The 20,918-nt window shown below is 38.2% G+C and overlaps 1 protein-coding gene across 1 annotated transcript in view; it reads right to left on the bottom strand.

Annotated features, from left to right (window-relative positions):
• ADAMTSL1 (ADAMTS like 1) overlaps positions 1-20,918 on the bottom strand; it is a 405,773-nt gene that overhangs the window by 196,136 nt on the left and 188,719 nt on the right. Inside the window, exons 15-18 of the mRNA XM_049627010.1 lie at positions 12,092-12,142; positions 7,359-7,563; positions 5,983-6,130; positions 3,176-3,260 (exon numbers count right to left, since the gene is read on the bottom strand). Coding sequence (XP_049482967.1) covers positions 3,176-3,260; positions 5,983-6,130; positions 7,359-7,563; positions 12,092-12,142 — 489 coding nt within the window. The remainder of the gene's footprint in view (positions 1-3,175; positions 3,261-5,982; positions 6,131-7,358; positions 7,564-12,091; positions 12,143-20,918) is intronic.

The raw sequence follows: 20,918 nt of genomic DNA, 5'->3' as shown, positions 1-20,918 counted from the left end.
TGGTTATTTCTTGGAAGTTTATCAAGTTTGGGTTGTTTCTTGGAAGCTCAGTGTTTACTTTTTAATCATAGCTTTTTCTAAACATACCTTAGAGCGGTTGCTTTCCAACATACCTTTGGCCAGAGTGCTACCCAATTATTGGTGGGACTACCACAAGCATCTAATACTCAGTAACAGTATCACCATAGGCTAAAGACTTTAAGGTACTTGTTTTCCTATATTGTCTAATGAGACAGGCTGGTGATCATATTTTTATTTTACATAAGGGGAAATAAATGATATTTACTGTTTTTACTATAGAACTCTCCATATTAGGTGGGGCCAAAGTGAGAGATAATAGGTCTGGATCACTATTCATGCTTCTCTGTAGCAGTTCAGAAGTGACAGGCACAGCTTCTAAACATCACCATTTAATTTAAGCAATGTGAGTCTCTTTGGTGGGGGGAAAGAAAGACGTGCTGACACTATATCATTTCTTCATTATACTATGGAGAGTAATTATAGGTTGCTACACACATTTAGAAACTAGCCTATGTGGTTTAAAAAAGAAAGAATTAAGCCCATGCAAAATTATGTTTTTTAAATTCAAAATCAATGAAAAAATAATGTGACACGTAAGACCTTTCCTAGGGTTCAGTGCACTAAACATGTAAAGCATATTAAGATGTGGAAACCGGATACCTTTCATTACATTATTCTACAGCTGTCATTTATTTCATTTTGGTATAAAAGTAATTATTGTTCTGAGCATAACAGTATACATTTCCTTTCCCCAGCACTGGTGCTCCAATTACAATCTACTTCAATTCAGATTAATCATGCCAAGATGGCAATTCCATTACACCAAGAGTAAAATTTAATAATCTAATATATGGCTATAGTTTCAACAGTGAAAACTATGTGGTTAACTACTTTAGGGATTTTATTAAGATTAAAGTTCAACATAATGCATCTTAATCAGACCTTCCCTGGAAAACACTCATTACAAAACATGGTTGACCATAAGTCTATGTAATCCTTCTGCAGAGGCATTAAGCTCCACTTACTACTTTCATCTAAGAGGTATCTAATAATGGGAAAGATGTTATATTATTGATGTAAGATGTTTTGATTTAATTTCAACTTTATTATATTACTTAACTTCGGTTATAATGCAGTACTGTATATAGGATTATGCTTTAGACCAAATGACAAAATATTATATACAGGCGAGCAGTTTATTTAAGTAGAATAGTACATGTCTGGTTTTAAATGTATCTCACCTAAGAATGTACATACGGAGTGGCATCTTTCTGTGTCTTAAATAGGACCTTAGTGGATAAAGAGTTAATCCCCCTCTAAAATAAATTGCTTACTTCCTCTCCAGCAGCACGAAGGCCTGTCCGGCCAGGTACTGGCAGGAGAGAAACAGAAAGTTTTAAGCCTTCATATATCCACGTAAAGGTTGCACTGTGATCTTTAAACACCACCTTTTCTCCAAAGTTCTGCAATGGTTAAAAAAGTCACTTCTCAAAGAAGTGGAAAAAGGTGCTGCAGTGGGGCATCTGGGTGGCTCAGTCAGTTAAGCGTCTGTCTCCGCCTCAGGTCCTGATCTCTCAGTTCGTGAATTCAAGCCCAGCATCAGGCTCTCTGCTGCAGCGTGAAGCCTGCTTCAGATCCTCTGTCTCCCTCTCTCTGCCCCTCCCCTGCTCTCTCTCTTGCTCTCTCTCTCTCTCAAAAATAAATAAACATTAAAAAAAAGGTGCTAGTAGTAACTGCATAGTACAAAGGTAATTTATATTTTGCTTACTGTCCTTTAAAGTACGAAATGTATTGCCTAATGTGAAACCACGTGACTGAAAAACAAATTTCATTTCTTTACAAATCAACTTTGGTTGTACCAATCTGTATTTTGAAATTCTTCTTCAATCCTTTGCTGTTTAGGGTGTGATTCAGGAACACAATTCATGGTCTGGCACACCATATCAGATTTAGGTTCGAACGGGATGAATCTGAGAAAATTCTAAATTGCTTTCGGATACATAGATTACAGTGCTGATTTATTTCTCTGGTAAAATTTACTTTATTTTTTAAAAGTTTATTTAGTAATTTTGACAGAGAAAGAAAGAGAGAGAGGGAGGGGCAGAAAGAGGGAGAGAGAGAATCCCAAGTCGGCTCTGCACTGGCAGCACAGCACCTGATGCTGGGCTCGAACTCATGAACCATGAGATCTGGTCTGATCTGAAACCAAGAGTCAGATGCTTAACCGACCGAACCACTCAGGTGTTCCTCTCTGGTAAAATTTAAACTGTATGTTGAATTTGAAAACCCTTCATATCCTACATGCTATACTGTGAGCTCCTGGACGGTGGGTAACATGTCTTATGCACAGAGCCTAGGGTTTATATGAAATAAATTAATCGAGAAAATCATCACTCTGAGAAAGTGCTTTGATCATAAATGAAATACATCACTAAAGGGCTTTCCCTTATTTTAAAAAATGATGCAGCAGACATACCTAGTGCTTTCTAGTACAATCAACATATAACTTTAATCAACCCATCAATCGGTCAGTCAATGTTTGTCTTTCTGATTGTTTCCTCTTCTGAAACATCTGAAAACTCTTTGCCTGGTGGTCTTGCAAATTTCATGGCCTTGATAAAACTGGGCAGGTAAGGAACCATGATCAAGTAGGGCAAAGACTGATATCCATGTGATCCCGATCACAGCAAGATAGGGAAAAGAAAAGCTAATATACTTCTTTTGTCCTCAAATATATTTTACCTATGCTTTACCTTTTGTGAGTGGCTATATTGCACAGCTGGGGTATAAGAAATGTGAAAAGCTGCCCAGACTTTCACATCCAATCTATGTTACATCATCAGAGGCAGCCTGGGCCTTCTCACCTTTAGCCTCTTGGAAAAGAGGAGGTCAGATTTTGGAGAAGAGGATGGGCACTACCCCTTCATTTCCTTCAAAATTGAAAAGTATTTAGAGAGCAACCATGCAATCTTATGTTTTGAGACACGCTTTGAAACTGATAAATCTCCAGTGTGACAGCCCAAAGGCTCATTTCAACCCTTGGTGAGAGGGTGACAGCTGGCTCAGAACCCAAGGAAGCTACAATCAATGAGACCCCTCTTTCTTTAAACCAATCAGCTTCAAAAGCAAAACACCTTGTGGTTTCAACACTTACGAGGGCTCTTCTGACACGGCAGCTCCTTCTTCTAGCTCTTGAGCTTGCTTGTACCATGGCAGCTTGGCCTCTACCGGAAGTTTCTCTGAGAATTAAGTGCATGCACATAAGAGAGAAGAGGTTAGAACCATTTTGGAATTTTAGGGAGCTTCCTTTATGTCTTCACCAGTTCCTGATTTTGCACTACCTAGAAACTATATGGGTAGCTGCAAATAATAAGTTTTTTTGGTAAATTTCTGCTACTGATGAAGGTTATATGAAGAAAAGAGAATATTTTAAAATGTTTAGTATTACTAGTCTTTGTGCAGATATGCTTCCCTCTCATTATGCTGAAGAGCAAAGGAAAAGTCTTTTAATCATGAAAATCGTAACTCTAGGAACGCTGGCTCGGTATGTGTATGAAGAGTCATCAAACTATCTTTTCACTATTTCCTGTCAAAAAGATAGAGTGATATTTATTTTTTAAGGCAAACACAAAGTACAATAAATTATACTGCAATACTTTAATAAATCCTGACTTGTTTCTCCTTTTCCTTTTGACAAAGTGTGATCTATGCCATGTTGTCAAAAACAAACAAAAATGCCACTCTGAAATTCACAAAACATTGCCTTCCATATCTGACTCATTCAGCACCACCCTAATGCTCACTGACAACTGGAATATGAGTAACTTAGGGTCCACAACCCATAATTTGACTGTTTTACCTATTTATCTTACGTTGGCCATACAATTCAGGACAAGCTTCCTAACTACTTCCTGGGCAGGGGGAAAAAATGTGAAGGAGAAAAAGAAAGAGGGAGGTCATAACTGCTCCTACAGAAGTCACTGCCAAGATTCCCATTCTGACATATTTATTAGGATCGTTTATAGGCATACTTGCCTTTATAGTATGAGCCAGTGAAGCTCTATCACCATTTTATGACATATAATTGTAAAGATGAAAGAAATATGTCTCTATATGCATACACCACAGAATTATACAGCATTTTCATGATGTTTAGAGAGCCAGACTCACTACTTAGTTGTGAAAATCCAGATTTTATTCTTGATAGTTAACCACAAACTGCTTTTCTTTCTCTGAAGTGGCTTGGTAAAGATAGAGCTAATAAATAATTGACTATTTTAAGTGGGGGGGGGGGCATCACGTCTGGTGCTCTATGTACAGCGATTGTTTATAGTCAGAAATCAAAGTGCGAGAGAAATATGAAGCTGCTGAGGCCAGAAGGATGTGCTATCATTTAGACACGCTAACAGGGTACCTGTGCAGAAGTCATTTTACAACTAGCTCACCTCTCCAACTAAGTGACGCAGTCAGTGACTCCTTATCTGACAGTGTGAGCCATTGCTCTGTCGCAGTAAGGGAGCATTAAGCTTGGTAATATTAGCAGGCCTACAATACTTTATTGTCTATTTGAAGTGGGTCCCGTAAGATGTACCGGGGGCCTCTTCTTTCCGTATTTAAGGATGCTGATGATAGGAGTTGAAGATAACATTTAGGACAAACTTGCTATATTCCAGGCAGTGAGCTAAGCACCCTGTTTGCACTATATCTCCTTTAATACATCATCTCTGAGGTAGTTACTATTATTAGCCCCATTTTGTAGATGAAGAAGCTGAGGTTTAGAGAGAGATGTAGTTATTAAAGTGAATCAGGATTTCTGGTATTTTGGGTTTGTTTATTTCCATTATATCATTTAGATTTCATGATGCCATTCACCCCCAACAAGGGCAACCTACAGATAGCAGAATAAAGAGCTACGCTGTGGCTGATTTTCAGAGAAATGTAATCTTTAGAGAAATAAATTCAGAAGCAAATGGGAATCATATTTATTTTTTAAATTTTTAAAAATGTTTTAGTTTTGAGACAGAGAGAGACAGAGCATGAGCAGGGGAGGGGCAGAAAGAGAGGGAGACACAGAATCTGAAGCAGGCTCCAGGCTCCCAGCTGTCAGCACAGAGCCCGATGCGGGCTCAAACTTGTCAACTGCGAGATCATGACCTGAGCCGAAGCTGGGCACTCAACCAACTGAGCCACCCTAGCTCCCGGGAACCATATTTAATATCAATAATAGGAGGTAGTTTATCACAAGGAGTTCTTCTGAATTGGCTTGTGACTTTGGCATTTTCTCTTGACTCAGACTATATCAATATCAGCAAAGAGGTCAGATTAGTGGGCATGCTAATCTGAGAGACCCTGTATAATTATAATAAATCTTGCTCGCTAAGTAGAACTTTTTACAAAATTGCTTTTTATAAATTACGTGTAGTATCTGTTGAATTCTGATTTATTCCGTATTTCCATTTTAAGTTAAGATTCTGGCTTCTGGTCTCATATTAATGTTTTAATTCTCAGTATAATAAGCAACACCTTTCTGTTTCATCAGTATGTTTCTTCAGTATGAAGCTTCCCAATGTATTTCACGCTTAGCAAAGGAGACACTTTCGGATTCACTGCATTGTTTTCAACAGCAAGACATGTGGATAGTAAATCACTTATACATTTCTCCAATGTCTCTATAGTATCTCCCTCTAAGCAGATATATCTGCTACTTTTCAGCAATGGTCTTCAAACAGCTTTATGATCCAGGAGAGAATTATGTAAATAAGTAGTACTTAAACAACAATTTGCAATCAAAATTATTTGAAAGATTTTTTAGAAAGAGTTAAGTCCATTTAGTAGAGTCTAAGCTACACAATATAGTTTCCAAGAACCTTGGGATACTTAAAAATATTCCAAGGAGTTTCAAACAGTCCCTGAACGCACATAACAATGAAAAGGCTGGTAAGCGAGCACCTGTGGAGTTACCTTTGGGTTTATAGCAGGGAGTGGGTATGATGCATTCCTCTTTTATGTGGGGCTTGGTTTTGGGGCTACAACCTCCTGTGTGCATTCCACGATGGTCGATGCAGAGGACCACCCGATACCTGAGGCCCTGGCCGCATGTCACCGTGCACTGGAAGGAGAAGGCAAGACAGAGGAGACTCATAGCAAAGCCTTGTTCACTTTGCCTCATCTCTCACCTGAGACTTTAAAGGGCTGCTTTTATATAAGGACTCCTGGTGGATTTGTACCATTTCTTACCATTCATGGAATCTTTGTTATTTTTGGCTACTTAGGGTGAAGGTGGCTGAAAATTAAATCACTTTCAATTCTTAGATTTAGATGAGTTAGGTAGCATTCCTGAAAGCACCCACTGTGTGCCGAGTCCCAAACCAAGTAGTGAAAAGAAGGAGAAAAGAAACTGTAGCGTGTGCTCAATGTTGATTGCTAACACTGCATTTTAATTTTATTGAGTCATTTTGCTAGCTCCCACATGGACATTGACAGTTTTTTGAACAGCCATCATAGTTGACACGTATTATTGCAGCATGGCTGATCCAATTGATTATATGACACAGTCAAAACTGTTCAAGGGAGTTGATTCAACAGCCAGATGTAGATGGCACCTCCAGTGGTTCTAGACACCTGGGAGCAAGTCTAGACAGAGAGAAATGTCCAAGCTCTGATCCTGCTGCCACAAAGCCACGTAGTGAAGTGCCATCTGTGTGGCTGAGGGCACAGTGGCTTATCTCCTCATCTTTCTATCTCTTTTGCTATTTCAAACCTTTGCATTAGCAGCCATGAAACCTCAAATAACACTTTATTTAGGCTGCTGCAACAGTTTCCCTAATGTTCTAGAATGTTCTGGCTTTAATTATCCTACTTCATCCCCATTCTGATTATTTTGCCATTTCCATTTCATCTTTCTTTTCAATGAATAATACACATAATTTTAATTTAAATCCACTCAGACCCTTTTTGGATATAGACAAAGCACAAGAAATACAAAATAAAACTAAACTGTGGTCTACTGAGCTCTATCATCCGAGCAGCTTCTAGAGACTCAGGATCAGTCACTTGGCCTCAGCTGCTCTTGACAGACATTTGCCTCTCCTTGCCACTTGAGGGAACGTTATGAGCGACAGAGGCTTCTGGAAGTAACTTGAAGAAGCTATATATATTTACTCATTTACTTTTGGCTGTGCTAGATTTGGGGCATGCCTACATCAGGGCTAAACTGGTGGGCTTCTAGACACCTCAAGAGAAGTGGGGAGCTGCACAGGGTAGCCGGTGGGGTCATGATGATGAGCGGGAAGAGTGGACTTACTCTCCTAACGAACAAAGAAAGAGGGCACAGTTACCGGAGACCACTCCTGTGCCAGCCATTTAGGACAGTCAAAAATGTTGCAGGGCTGCACGATGGGCATCTTAGGGGTGTACATGCATTTCCACTCTTCCACTGAGGTGACATGCCCCTGGATGTCCTCCTCCACACAGGAAACTGCCCGGCTCTGGATGCCCCCCCCACACGAGGAGGAGCACGCGGTCCACGGGGTGGCCTCCCACCTACAGAAGCAAGGGGAGTCATCAGGGCAGACATGCACATTGCCGAACTTCCTCAGTGACCTTTCCGACCAACCCCATTCCCAGTGCCTACTGGGGCAATCAGGTTCTGAGAGGCTATGGTCAAGAGGACTGAGAGCCATCTAATGCCTAAAATCTGATGAGTAAGAGAGAAGGATTCAACGTTGGCAACAGTGCTTTGTAAACCTTGAAGCTCTACATAATGTAAGAAATACTGTTTGGAGAGCTGTCCACAGGGATAGCTGTGCTGTCTCTAACCTACTCTAACGGGGGCTATTCAGTCCTTCTCCTTGTAGTTCGAATATATATTCTGTGTATAATATTTATATTATTTTATATTTTATAAATATATATTCTGCACATATATACTGTTATATATTTTACCATGATATATATATATATATATATATATATATTTTTTTTTTTTTTTTTTTTTTTTTTACTAAATCCCATTTAAATATCTTCGTTAAGACCAAAACTGGTTACTCAATTAACAGGAATAGTTTGCACCTGGGCTGATACTTTCTATTTTCAATGCAATACTTTCTTACTTAGCTTCTGGATACTTGTGTACGAGAAGCTCATGAAAGATCAAGGCAAACCAAAGACACTCTGTCCCTTGCTTCTACAATCATCAGCTTTGGGACTACATGGATTCAGCACAATTCCGATGTTCAAGCTACGCCATCAATACACTAAGGAGCAAAGGTGATAATGTAATCTTCTTGTTCCCTAACTGTTGAGGGATACTGGCAGTTAGCATTCCCCTAATAAATAACTCTTGGAATTGTGAAGAAGTTTTGTTTTGTTTGGAAGGCTGATGGCACTGGAATCTAAAGATACAGTTTAGTAAGGGAGAAAAGAACAATATTATCAATAACATTTAAGAGAATTCCATTGCTTTTTAGATCTCTGCATAGCTCTGCTGCATTTGGGACTAGACGCAGAGAGAGATCTTTGGCCCATTTACAGAATATAGAATTTTGAAAAATGGAAACATTGGGACCGAGCTTGTCTTTCTTACATATATTCTGCTTGTTGATGAGGATTGCTAAGGAATTTTAAGATTTCCCTTAGAGTTATGAGAGATATAGTTTTAATGAGAGAAAAACAAAATGTCATCAAGTTGATCTACTTGAAAAGTTAAATTTAAAAACACTGCACAAGCATACCATGGAGACATCAATTATTTTATAAGTAGGATTCATGCATATTGAGAACCTGAATGCTCTTCTGTATGAGCCTGGATAATGTATGTTTCCCAGTTAACAGAATTTTCCTCCACATTTTCTTTGCACTGTTTGAGTCTAGGAAACTGTTATCTCTATTGCCAACAGCCTAAACATGCTGCCAAGTACAATATTTTCCTATGCATATTTCCCCAGGAGACACAAAAGCAAATGCTATTATGGGGAAACTGAGGCCCTCTGTTTAGCCCTTAGGAGACTTTCTGGTCCCTTTCAAGAAAATGAAGCAGCTCCATAGAGGGTCTCTCTTTTAAAAGGGTAATACCAATTCTCATTTATCCATGTAAATCTCTGGAGAGCTTCCCTCTGGATATGGATAACAGGTCTGATTCAGAATAAAATTAGGCTGAATATATAAGTACATATTCACATTACATTTGATCTGACAGTGAAGCGGGAATATGTTTTTGAATATACATTTAATCTCTTAGAACATTAAGATTCCATAAAAAGAGCACACTTTCTAATTGGTACTCTAATGTCCCTAACCTTGACCCTTCTAAAGTGAGAGTGATTAATTTCTGTCTCAACATTTGGACCTGACCCATAGTGTAAGTTCATAAACAGTAATAAGTATCCTTTTCAATGCCAGTGATCACAGAAAGACAAATGATGCTAATATTATTCTAAGAATTTATAGTATGGGTCCACCATATGACTATAGTTCTATATAATGAAAAATTGTTGTGTGAATACTGACATAATAATAGGGTTATGTGGAATTTCAAGGCAAAACATGTCTGAGTGCTTTAAAGAAAATATAATAAAAGCTGAAAGAAGACATCAGTTAGAATATCTTTAAACAGGGACCAGTAAGTACTTGGGGAAAAAAAAGCATATCCAAGAATCTCGTCCTGGAAGAATACTAAATGGGTTCACATATCACATATTTTAATTCCGATGGCTTTTAATTTTTTAAATACATAGTGTGTTTAAGAAATTCTCAAAATTCAGAGTGATGTGGGAAACATATATATATATATTAATTATGAATTAAAGATAATTCATCAGACTACATTCTTACATTACATTTAGGTATGTGTTTCAGTCAAAGACTGAAGGCAAGAAAAAAAATCGGAAGACTCACTAACTGTGCCTTGTATCTACACTTGTGGACTAAAGCCCATTTAAATAATTTCAATAAGGAAAGCCTTCTGCCTTGATCAGAATGTAGCTGCCACCTGAGAATCATATTTGAGCCTTAGTTCTCAACTTTGGGGGTTTTTTTGAGACTCAATACTTCTTATAAGAACATATTTGTAGAAATTGCTTCCATTTACTAAGACTTTATCAACTAAGCAGAATAATCTAACTTTAGAAATAGCTCAGTAACAGAAGTGCAAGAAATATAGTGTTTATTTGATAATTATCCTTTCTCATTGTGATGCATGGATAGGCCAGTGTGGACACAGGATGGCATTAAGGAGGCTCATTTCAATCTGTCATTGAGAATACTGGGCTTCTAGCATTTGGGGGAAATTAGAGTATATAAGAAACGAAGTTTAACCTAAGACAGGCATTAGTTATACCAGAGAAATATAAACAAGAGAGATCATAGACATGAAAGAAACGTAGGAGTGCCATTACAAGAAAAACATAACCTTGATGTTGCTCACTCCTTACACCAACTTTGCCTTTATCGTAAAATATTTGGTCTTCACACAAACAAATACGTGTGTCCTATTTTAGAGATACAGAAACTGAAGTCAAATGAAATCTTGGATCAGTAAAATTAATCTCTTTATATTTTTACTCCACTTTTTTCCCCAAGAAGCATTTACTATATTACTTTGGTTCTGGATCAAACCAGCAAAATGATATAGTCATTTATATAGCATTTATATAGTCATTTATATAGCATTCTATAGTCATTTATCAGCTTTATCAATATAGTCATAGAAAAGTGGGAGGGAGCTGACTAACAAGGTAACCCCTTAGTGGAAGAGCTTAAAAAAACCCAAACAGCTATATAGAGTACAAATCCGATGTCCCTCTCTACATGCAACCGTTAGGATGGTGAAAATCAAGTTCTCTGACAGGCACTGGAAGTATTTAAGTAGAGGCTGGATGACAGCTTTCACTGGTATATATGTATTTTATAAATATATGTATATCCATATACCCATGTGGGAATACATATTCACTAAATACTCATATACACATATTGTATAAATACATATGTTTACAAATGTTGGGCATATGGGTGCGGTTGCAGGGAAGGAATGGGATAGGGAAGCATCTCTTGGGAACTGAACTAAATGACCTCAAGAGCCCCTATTTGGATTCCATTTCATTAAGTATTTGGAGATTTTCAATCAAACTTTGTTTCATTTTATAGTTCAGAATTGTTTTCTGGGCTTTCATTAGTTTGAGATTGAGAAAACTACTCGCGATTGGATTTAAACTCTGGGTTCTAACTAGCAGCTGGTGCCCTGGAGTCCAAGTGAGCAAAGAGAATAGAGCAAAGGCCTCTCTTAGCTCAGGGGTCACTTCAAGCACGATTCTAATTTCTTCTGTCTGGGGAGCTGTTTCCAATGTGGCAGACCATACACTCAGTAGCTAGAATATTTTTCAGCTTCTCCAGTTTTCTTATGAATATATTAATAAAGAACAAGTTCTCTTAAAACTTCTTCAGTCACTTTCATTATTTTTTCTAGTTAAAAAATATATTGTACTTTAAAAAAGAAACACAGCCCGTGGAATTTTATGTTTTAGAAAAAAAAAATGTCCCCTAAATGTTCTGAACAATAGAGATAGGAAAACATCACCTTTTTGTACACAACTATAATTTCTTTGGAACAAAAAAGAGGATATTTAAAGCCCTTATGTAGAGTAATAGCACATCTGGAATCCCACATTTGTGGTACTGTGATAATACTTCAGGCAGTGTTTGCTTAACAGTTAGCAATAGCGCTCTAATGACTGGGGTCCTTTTGCAGGGAAACAAAAGAGGACAAAGGGAGTGAAAGAAAGACACAACATAACCCATACACTCTATCTAATAAGAGTGAATTACTGTGTCCACCTCAATGTAATAGGATCCTATCTTAAAAAAAATTTTTTTTTTTTTGAATGACAAGCTCACAGTCCGAGCAACCCAGTATTATTCAGAAGCAGAGCTCAGGATGGATTGCGAACTATACTATCTATCATCTTACTTTTACAGAAAAAAAAAAAAACACAAAGTCTATATCTACATAGACATATAAAAGAAGCAGAGGCTGATTTACTAATTCTAACATCAGGATGGTTGATTTACGTACCGAGGAAGGGGATGGTAGAGGTCATAAGGCATGATCTGCTTGTATCCGTCACTGTTAGGAACAATAATGCCAACCCTCTGAGTAGAAGGTACACACAATAAAATAAACACTAAATGATTACATTATACAAATTTTGTTAGACAAATGCAAAACAACATTAGTAAATTGTCTCTGCAAACAACACTAAAACAATTCGGTATCTTTATGCTGGCACGTGTTTGAGGATGGGGCAAGTTCTTTGCAAGGGCACCGTTTACTATAATTAGTTCTCTGATCCAAGCAGGAAATACCACTGGAAAGGGTGGTGGCAAGAAAACTTGGCACCTCATCATTAACTGTGACACAATAAGCTTATAAATGTTCTTTAATCCCCCAAATTATACACCCTATGAGGTCATTATTATCGTTATTAATGTTACTTCCAGATGCTCACCAAGCAATTATAGTTACTGTCTCACTCCTGATGAAAGAGAGAGCTATGTATAAGAGTATATACCTGGGAATCGACAATACTCTGTAATGTGCATTATCAAATAGGTTTTTTCTCTCAGCATATCTAAAGATTTTAATGAATTATCTTGGAAAGCAGTCAACTAGTGAATACAGTGGGCAGCTACCAACAAAAGCAAGTTTCCTACAGAAACAAAGGAAGAGCAGTTAAAATGAGATAAGAAATAGGAAAGATCTTTTTTGTGTTCTATAAAAATGTGATATTGTGTTAACTGCTATTACAGTCATGGTTGTGATGGTCATGAATGTTGTTAGTATATCTAGTGTCATGGGAAACATGTGAGATTCAGAGATAGAGCCAAAGGAGCCATAAGAAATGACATTATAGGCTGTATGGCTAATGGATTCACAAGAAATGATATTATAGGCTGTGTGGAAGTCCCTAGAGGCCTTATGGACTCTAATAAACTACACTAAACTACCTCACTGATTTCAACTAAAGCTTCCCATTGGCAAGACTTTCTTGCAGAATCCCCTGGTTTGTGGAAGATTTATGATTAATTGGTGTTAGATAAAAGGGCTAGTATAACAGATCCTCTATCAAGAGTGGGAGACATAGAGAACTCAGTACACAGCTGTCACCCCAGGACAAAACATGGTAGGGCATGAGCAGAAGACACTTATTCCACAACGGACAAATGATAGGAAGTCTCTCTTTTGAATACCGAAGGAACTCATGTATTCTCCATGTATCCCTGGGATAGATGGATGGGTATATATTTATATATCCATATTCAATATAAATGTTGATATTTATATTTAAATAAGTTAAGGCTTATGTTTTAATCTCATTCTCTGATTAGGATGACATAATATGTTCATTTTAGAGGGCTAGCAAATCTAAGCTTTTGGATGAAATGGGTGAGCTTGGTATACTATGGATCACAAAGATGAAAAATAGCACTGCCTGGAGATCATCATAAATAAGGAGGAAAGAGTGATAAAGGTAGTTTCTGAAGAAATTACTGAGAGGTAAGAGGATACATGAGAGAAATTAAATCTAAAAGAACATGGGAAACAAAGCTATAAAAGATAGATTTCTATTTCCAGAAAAGACAACCATTGGTGTACTGGTTTACTTGTTTATCTTATGTGACTAAATTTTCTATCTTTATTAGTATGACTAAAGTTTTTGTACTCATTTGTAGGATTAAATTTTCATGGTGTATGGATGTGCACTGGTCTACAGTAACAATATTCGTGAAGATGGATGCTGCACTTGAGGAAGGAAAAAATACCTTGGCTCTGACAGAAAAATGGAATGAGTACTAAGATTAAACTTTTCTCCCTGTTTTTCTAAGTTAGAGAAACTTCCTATTCTTTTCTGCCTTCTTCTGACAGACAATTGGATGGGAAAGACAATCGTCTCTTTCTCTCTTTTATTATAATCATGTTGATCTCTTTCCAATAGTTCTTATGTCTAGTCATTGAGGAAATTTTCTTTCTAAAAGAGCTGTCTTTTAAAGAATTCCAACCTTCCAAAGTTCTAATAACTCTGGATATGCATCTAATAGTAGTTAATTAAGAAATTACTGAAATAGACTTTGCAGTTATATTTGAGCTAACCCTAGTATCTTTACTCATGCCTATAGCACCTTCTAAGTGCAAAGATGCAGTTTGTTGCCTTCTCTTCCAAAACAATTTATAGCTATGGTTTGTTATCCTCAATATTAGAATGAACTGCTGCAGATGTCTGCCAATTGATTTATCAGCTGATGATATTTAAAATGGAGGCAGTGATATTGAAGAAAACAGGCTAGAAGAGAAGAAGGGGGAAGAAAAGGGGGTGTGTATAGAATTCAAGATGTTGGGCTTTGCTTTGGACTGATTTAGAAATTGTGTTTTTGTTTGAACAAGGAGCTCTAAACCTGGATTCAGCAAAACTATAGCTATATTTGTCTTTCTATGGCATGGGTCATGGTGAAGACTCATAAAATCACTCTATGGCACCTGTGAAAACAGAAAGATATCAAAACAATGGTGCTCTGTCCAATCTTGTTAATGCATGTTCATGTGCATGGGCTCTGCTCTCTCTAGGGGTTCATGTCATGGCCCTGGCCTTTCACCACACCGTCACAGAAGGGTAGGCACTGTGGCCTAGATGTAACTTCCTATTGCTTACCTATTGCTTAGGACACTTGGTCTTTTTCTTAGGCAAAGTGTACATATTGAAGAATGACGAAAAAGGATGCCATTTTGGGATTTTAAAAAGCTCTTGCTACGTTTAGGGCTTGATGTGTGTGTGATGTGTGTGTGTGTGTGTGTGTGTGTGTGTGTGTTTGTGCATGTGTGTTTGTATTCAGACATGTATCTGAATATGTGGGGAGTGGTGAAGGAGGCAAAAATAATTTTAAAACATTATCAGAAAGGGAAGCTGTAAAAAGCAGTCCGTTTTTGGGTAAAAGCACTCATTCTCCATTGCCTTAACTATTCTGATCACTCGTGCACTTCTTACACCCAGCAGTTACCTGACTCTATCAGACTCCCTGACATCAGGGGTCATGGGGGGAAATGAGAAGATGAGGATAATGTCATTCTGGACTCATGTAGTGTAAGAAGGAAAAAGCCATGGTACCTCATCCTCTCAAAGTACACACCTTGAGGAACTGTTCCACGATAGGAGAATGCCTCAATTTTAAGACAGGTTCATGTAATAAAAATATTATGCCGTCATAAACATAAAGCCTTTTGAACCATTTTTAATGACACAGACATTGTCAACTGAAAAAATTTCAATGCAAAGTAGAACATACCATGTGAACCACAATACTGAGAAAATTCATGGGTTTGTATATCTATTTAATCATTTTTATAATTCATATATGTGTGTCTATATATAGACGCACATATATGACCCATATACATATGTATATAGAAATATATTAAAAAGACCAAAAAGAGTTGCTAGTTCCTGGTGTTTGGATTATGCAATTTTGCCTTCATATATCTTTTAAATGTTTATTTATTTATTTATTTTTGAGAGAGAAAGAGCACAGTGGGGGAGGAGCAGAGAGAGAGAGAGAGAGAGAGAGAGAGGGAGACACAGAATCTGAAGCAGGCTCCAGGCTCTGAGCTGTCAGCACACAGCCTGATGCGGGGCTTGAACTCACAAACTGTGAGATCATGACCTGAGCTGAAGTTGGATGCTTAACTGACTGAGCCACCCAGGTGCCCCTTGCCATTGTAGTTTGATATTTTTCTGTTTTCCAAGTTTCCTATAATGTACAGTCACAGGAATTAGAATATTCAAGTAAGACAAAATACAAGTCCGAGAAAATAAAAGAGAGACATTTAAAAATACATTATGAGCAGATGAAATGAGGCCATCACCTCAAATCCTAAGTGGCATTTAAAGATTATTGAGTCTGCTCTGAAATCTCAGAAGCTACTTTAGAACAATGTGCCTGACTTTAAATGACTTTTAAACATCAATCTCTATTCAGGCTCATTTATTTAGTAAACCTCTCTTCAGGAAAAATCCTAATAGAGCTAACTCTATGGGAGCCTAATTTGTGGAGTTCTGTGTTTTTTTTATAATGGAAATGAACCATAACAAGCCCTTTTCATGGTTTTAAGTGTCCCTTTCTGTGAATCTCTAAGGACCTCTTGCTTCTCCTCTCGAGCTGCAGAGCCTAACTTCCTGACGGCTGGATGTGCTCTAGGTTTGTCGAGCTCATTGTGTCCGAACAGTTCATTACCCTCCCCTGCAAAATGCTTCTTCTCCTGTGATCACTGTGACTGTTCAGAGCACTACCATTCTCCCATCCACTCAGGTTAGACACTATGGGACATCTTTGTTGCTTCTTATTCCCATGCTCCCTAATGGCAGTCAGCTCTGCCGGTTGTGATGTCTGCCAAGCACATCTCCTGGTGACACAAGTTTGGGTCCTTTTGCAGCAGTCAGCTAACAGATCTCTGCCTGCAGGCATTGCCTCCCCCAACCCGGCCTGCTCGCTGCTATCACAGTAATCGATATTTTGCTTCCCATCTCTAAAGTCTTAAGTGGCTCCATAATGGCCAGTGAAATTTCTGAGTCAAGTGTTACCTCTTCTAAAGCCTGTCCTCAATTTCCCTCTCAACATCTGGCAGAAATTCCTTCTTCCCCTTCCAAATACCCATCACACTAACTCCACTCATTGCTTTTAACTATCTACTAAGTTCTAATATGTGTAAGTTTTCTTTAGTTTAACACCATGGGACAGAATCCATGTCGGTTCTTTACTGGATCTCTTAACACTATGCCCTGTGCAGGGGCAGTTAGTGAATATTCACTGGATGAAGTCATGCTGTTGGTATGCAGACACAAAGCCAAGCAGTACCATCCAGAATGAAAGCAAACAAACAAAACAAGGTCAAAGAAACTCTCCAACAAACTGCCATTCACTGTGCACATGTTTAGTCCCACTCCTTGCCTTCTGCTAGCTCTGGCATCTGTGGGAGGGAACGGACTGTTTGGGAGGGTGGTTTGGCAGTTAAGGAAGGCTGCTGGCTATCAGGTGATCTGAAGCACAGAAAGGACAGTGTAATGACACCTGTGCTTCTAGCCTGCTTGGCCAAACTCTGCATCTCTTCCATTAGTTATCTCCCAGAAATAGCCATGACAGCTCTGAAAAATCTTCTCTGTCCTGTCTCACGTGTCTTCCAGATGCCATGCTGCTTTGTAACTATACAACTCTGTCTGGGCAATGTTGGGGCCCAGATTCTAGTTGATTTTTCTTTGCCTTTGTCATGGTACCAGGCATAGAACCTGGTACAAGTCAGACAGTCAATTAAAAAAAAAATGAATGAAATTGTGGGTGGTGGAGGGAGCTCTGGCACAAAAGGGAGTATTTCATCACCTCTCGACAACCCTGGAGCAACAGAAACCAGTCTCTTCCTAAGCAACAGTTTAGAATGGGGGAGGGGAGAAGTAACAAAAGTTGGCAAAGACACAGGCATTCACTTTTCCATGAGTGGTAGAGCACAAAGGATCATGGTATACTAAGGAAAAGGACCCCCGAGGAGCTGGGAGATGGACAGTCAGTTCTCTTTTCTCTCACTGTCTTTCTGTATGATCTTGAGTGCTTTACATTGGGACCTCTGCAAGATCTAACTGGATGAAATCAGGGGTTGTAAGATGAAGTAACCCATCTCATGGAGCTCTATCTTACCTGCCCTCTTCTTAGTGGCTGCTAAAGGTAGAGCTTGCCGCTCTATGGACCACAGATTGAAAACCACTGAAGTAGGTGATCATCTCAAAATCTTTCCTACTCTAATGTTTGATGACTTTATAAAACATAGTGGGTTTTCCTAGGAAACAGGGGATCCAGCAAATGAGAAAATATTCTGCAAATAGTTCATACTTTTCTTAGACCATTGTGCTCATGAGGCAACATTCATTTACTAGGAACCACACCAAAAGAACCCTGTTTCATCACTTGGGTTTGAAAATATTTTTAAGGCACATACTCATTTTTCTGCTATAAAACCAATGGAGAGTTTTTGATCATTTGGCCCCAAATATTAGTATTTCATTGATATTTCTGTGGTTAATATTCTTGACATTAATGAATGCAATTTCTGAACTGCTTTTAAGTAAGTGGGAGTAATATTTCCCTGGGCTTTGTTTATCTCTTCCTGTACTGTCCTAAGTGATTGGTCACTGTTTAGTAAACATCAGTCTTTATGCTTATATAAAAGAGGTTTGCTTGACCTGAGTATGTGATCATTTCGCAGACCCATAGCAAACTTTGTATTCATATGATTGTCAGTTCTGAACTTGCTGTGGGGGTCTATGTTGGGCTTAAACCAGATATTACAGGATGCTGATGGCATCATGAAGAACAAAGGGGGATGTTCTGTGGGATGAATGCTTGCCTCAAGGATCAGGTTACCTGAGTTTACACAGTCGAGGAGATACTTTGGAAGTACTTAGATTTATAATCCAGCTTTCTTTTCACAATCTAACTCGGGGCAGATCACTCAACCTCTTTAGGCTTCAGTTTGTTTATCTGGAAATACAGATACTAATCTCTGTCCTGCTATCCTGTCAGGGAATGTGAAACTGAATTGAGAAAATGGATGTGAAAGCACTTTCTAAACTTCAAATAGAAGTAACAAGTCATTTTACGGATTTGGCTCTCAATTTGATAATGATAGCTGACTTTTGTTGAGTGCTTGGACCCTTGCTAAGAGCATTATGTGTATTACCTCATTTAATGCTCCTAGCTACTCTCTTACAGGAATATTATACTCATTTTACAGAAGGCAAAACTCAGACCTAGAGAAGTTAAGTAAAGAAGTTACTAGCTAGTAAAGTCAAAGTGATAGGTTGAGGTTAAATGGAGGATGATGATGATAAAACCTGTTCTAGTAACTCACAAGTTAATTAAGAGAATTGCGTAAATATTTATGCTTTTAAAAAGTATAAAATGTAATATGAAAAGTGATTATCATTATTAGTAACAATGAGCTGATTGGGTAGGACTGAACTGCCACAATAATGGAGTTACAGCTGATGGTCTGGTGATGTGTGGTATGACTATAAACTTGGGAAGGGTTTGACCATCCATCCTAAAAAGAACCAGAACTCTGCTTTTTTTTACCTCATTATACATAATACATGAAAGTGGAAATGGGATTTTATGGTGAAGTTTCTTATTGCTTACTCATTAGCTACTCAAAGCAGTATATTCAAATGAGGGTGATTAAAAGTAAGTTGTTACTTTTCTAAGTCATTTACCTCTTACAAAATAACAAAAAGACTTCCAAGATTAGAAAAACATTTCATGGGGCGCCTGGGTGGCGCAGTCGGTTAAGCGTCCGACTTCAGCCAGGTCACGATCTCACGGTCTGTGAGTTCGAGCCCCGAGTCAGGCTCTGGGCTGATGGCTCGGAGCCTGGAGCCTGTTTCTGATTCTGTGTCTCCCTCTTTCTCTGCCCCTCCCCCGTTCATGCTCTGTCTCTCTCTGTCCCAAAAATAAATTAAAAAACGTTGAAAAAAAAAGAAAAACAAAAAAAGAAAAACATTTCATTATACTTTAATGCTAACTAAGGAACCATTTTCTAGTCCTGTGACAATAAGTTCTCATTTTTTGGAGACAGGGCATAAATCCTATCTGAATTAAACAGCAATGTGTCACAGGTGGGTAAGTGGGGATTATTAGGCAATTGCACACTGTGATTTGTGGAGATGCTAATTACTTTAATTTATCATGGTTGTTGTATTTTAAAAATCTGGTAAGTGTGATTTACTTTGATATAGTTTTTAGGAATTTATGTGTCTTGCTATTATAATAACAGAGAACTACATTTCTAGACCTATATAGAATTTCTCCTCCTTTCATGGAGGAGAAAGCTGATTTCTGGGAAGATTGGGTATTCCTCTCTGAGGTAACATCAACACTATCATAATCATGATCTTAGTCATAAAGCTGTAGCAACTAACATTTTTGAGTGCTTCTCATGTGTCAGACATGTATCAGTCAAACTTTTTAAATGTATTAGGACATTTATTTCTTATGATGACCCTGTGAGGTAAGTATTATTATTTTCCTCACTTCATAGGATGAAACACTGAGACTTAGCGAGAACAAGTAACTGTCCAAAGGCTACTCAACCAGTAAATGGCACAGCCAGGATCCCAAGCCAACCTGTTTGCTCCAAAGCTCCCCGCTTAACCACCAGACTGTTTTGCCATTGGGCTAGTTGGTCACGAAGTTAGCGTGACCAGATTTTTATATGCCCTGTACACATAATGGCTCTCATGATGCAGATTATTTCTTTAAAGTTGCATTTGAGATTTTGTTTACAATTTGAATGATAGCCAGGGATGACTTATGCAATTTTCTGTCAAATTAAATGGAGCTGGATAAAAAAGTCCACTGGAACTCACCAACAACTGCCGCTTGGGGCATACAAGTTTGGGCATTTTCTCAGGACTGTTGCTCTGAATTCCTTGAGGGAAGGGGGAATCTGGATGCAGTTTCAGCTAGAAACCGATTTGTTTGCTAATGATTGTGACCATGATAGAGTGATGAGTGAGAGCTTTTTTCACTTTTCCAACCTTTGCCAATTTAAGCCCCCTTCATTACTGCCTTGGAGGGAAAACTTGAGGCCCATGCCAGAAAAAATCTGAAAAGGTGGTTCTCTGATCTTCTCACAAACAATGCCTTGCACAATTTCCCCCAGACAGCATTAACAGTCTTTTCAGTCTCATAGACTGAGATATATACGACCAAATGTAGCATAATTCACATTAAAATCCACTCTGAAAACATAAGGTGCTTATTAGCTGAACTAAAACTATGCCTTTTTAGTTGTTGGTGGACCATAGGCA

Source organism: Panthera uncia, chromosome D4, assembly GCF_023721935.1.
Source record: "Panthera uncia isolate 11264 chromosome D4, Puncia_PCG_1.0, whole genome shotgun sequence".
NCBI lineage: Eukaryota > Metazoa > Chordata > Mammalia > Carnivora > Felidae > Panthera > Panthera uncia.
This window is presented reverse-complemented; position numbering and strand designations above follow the sequence as displayed.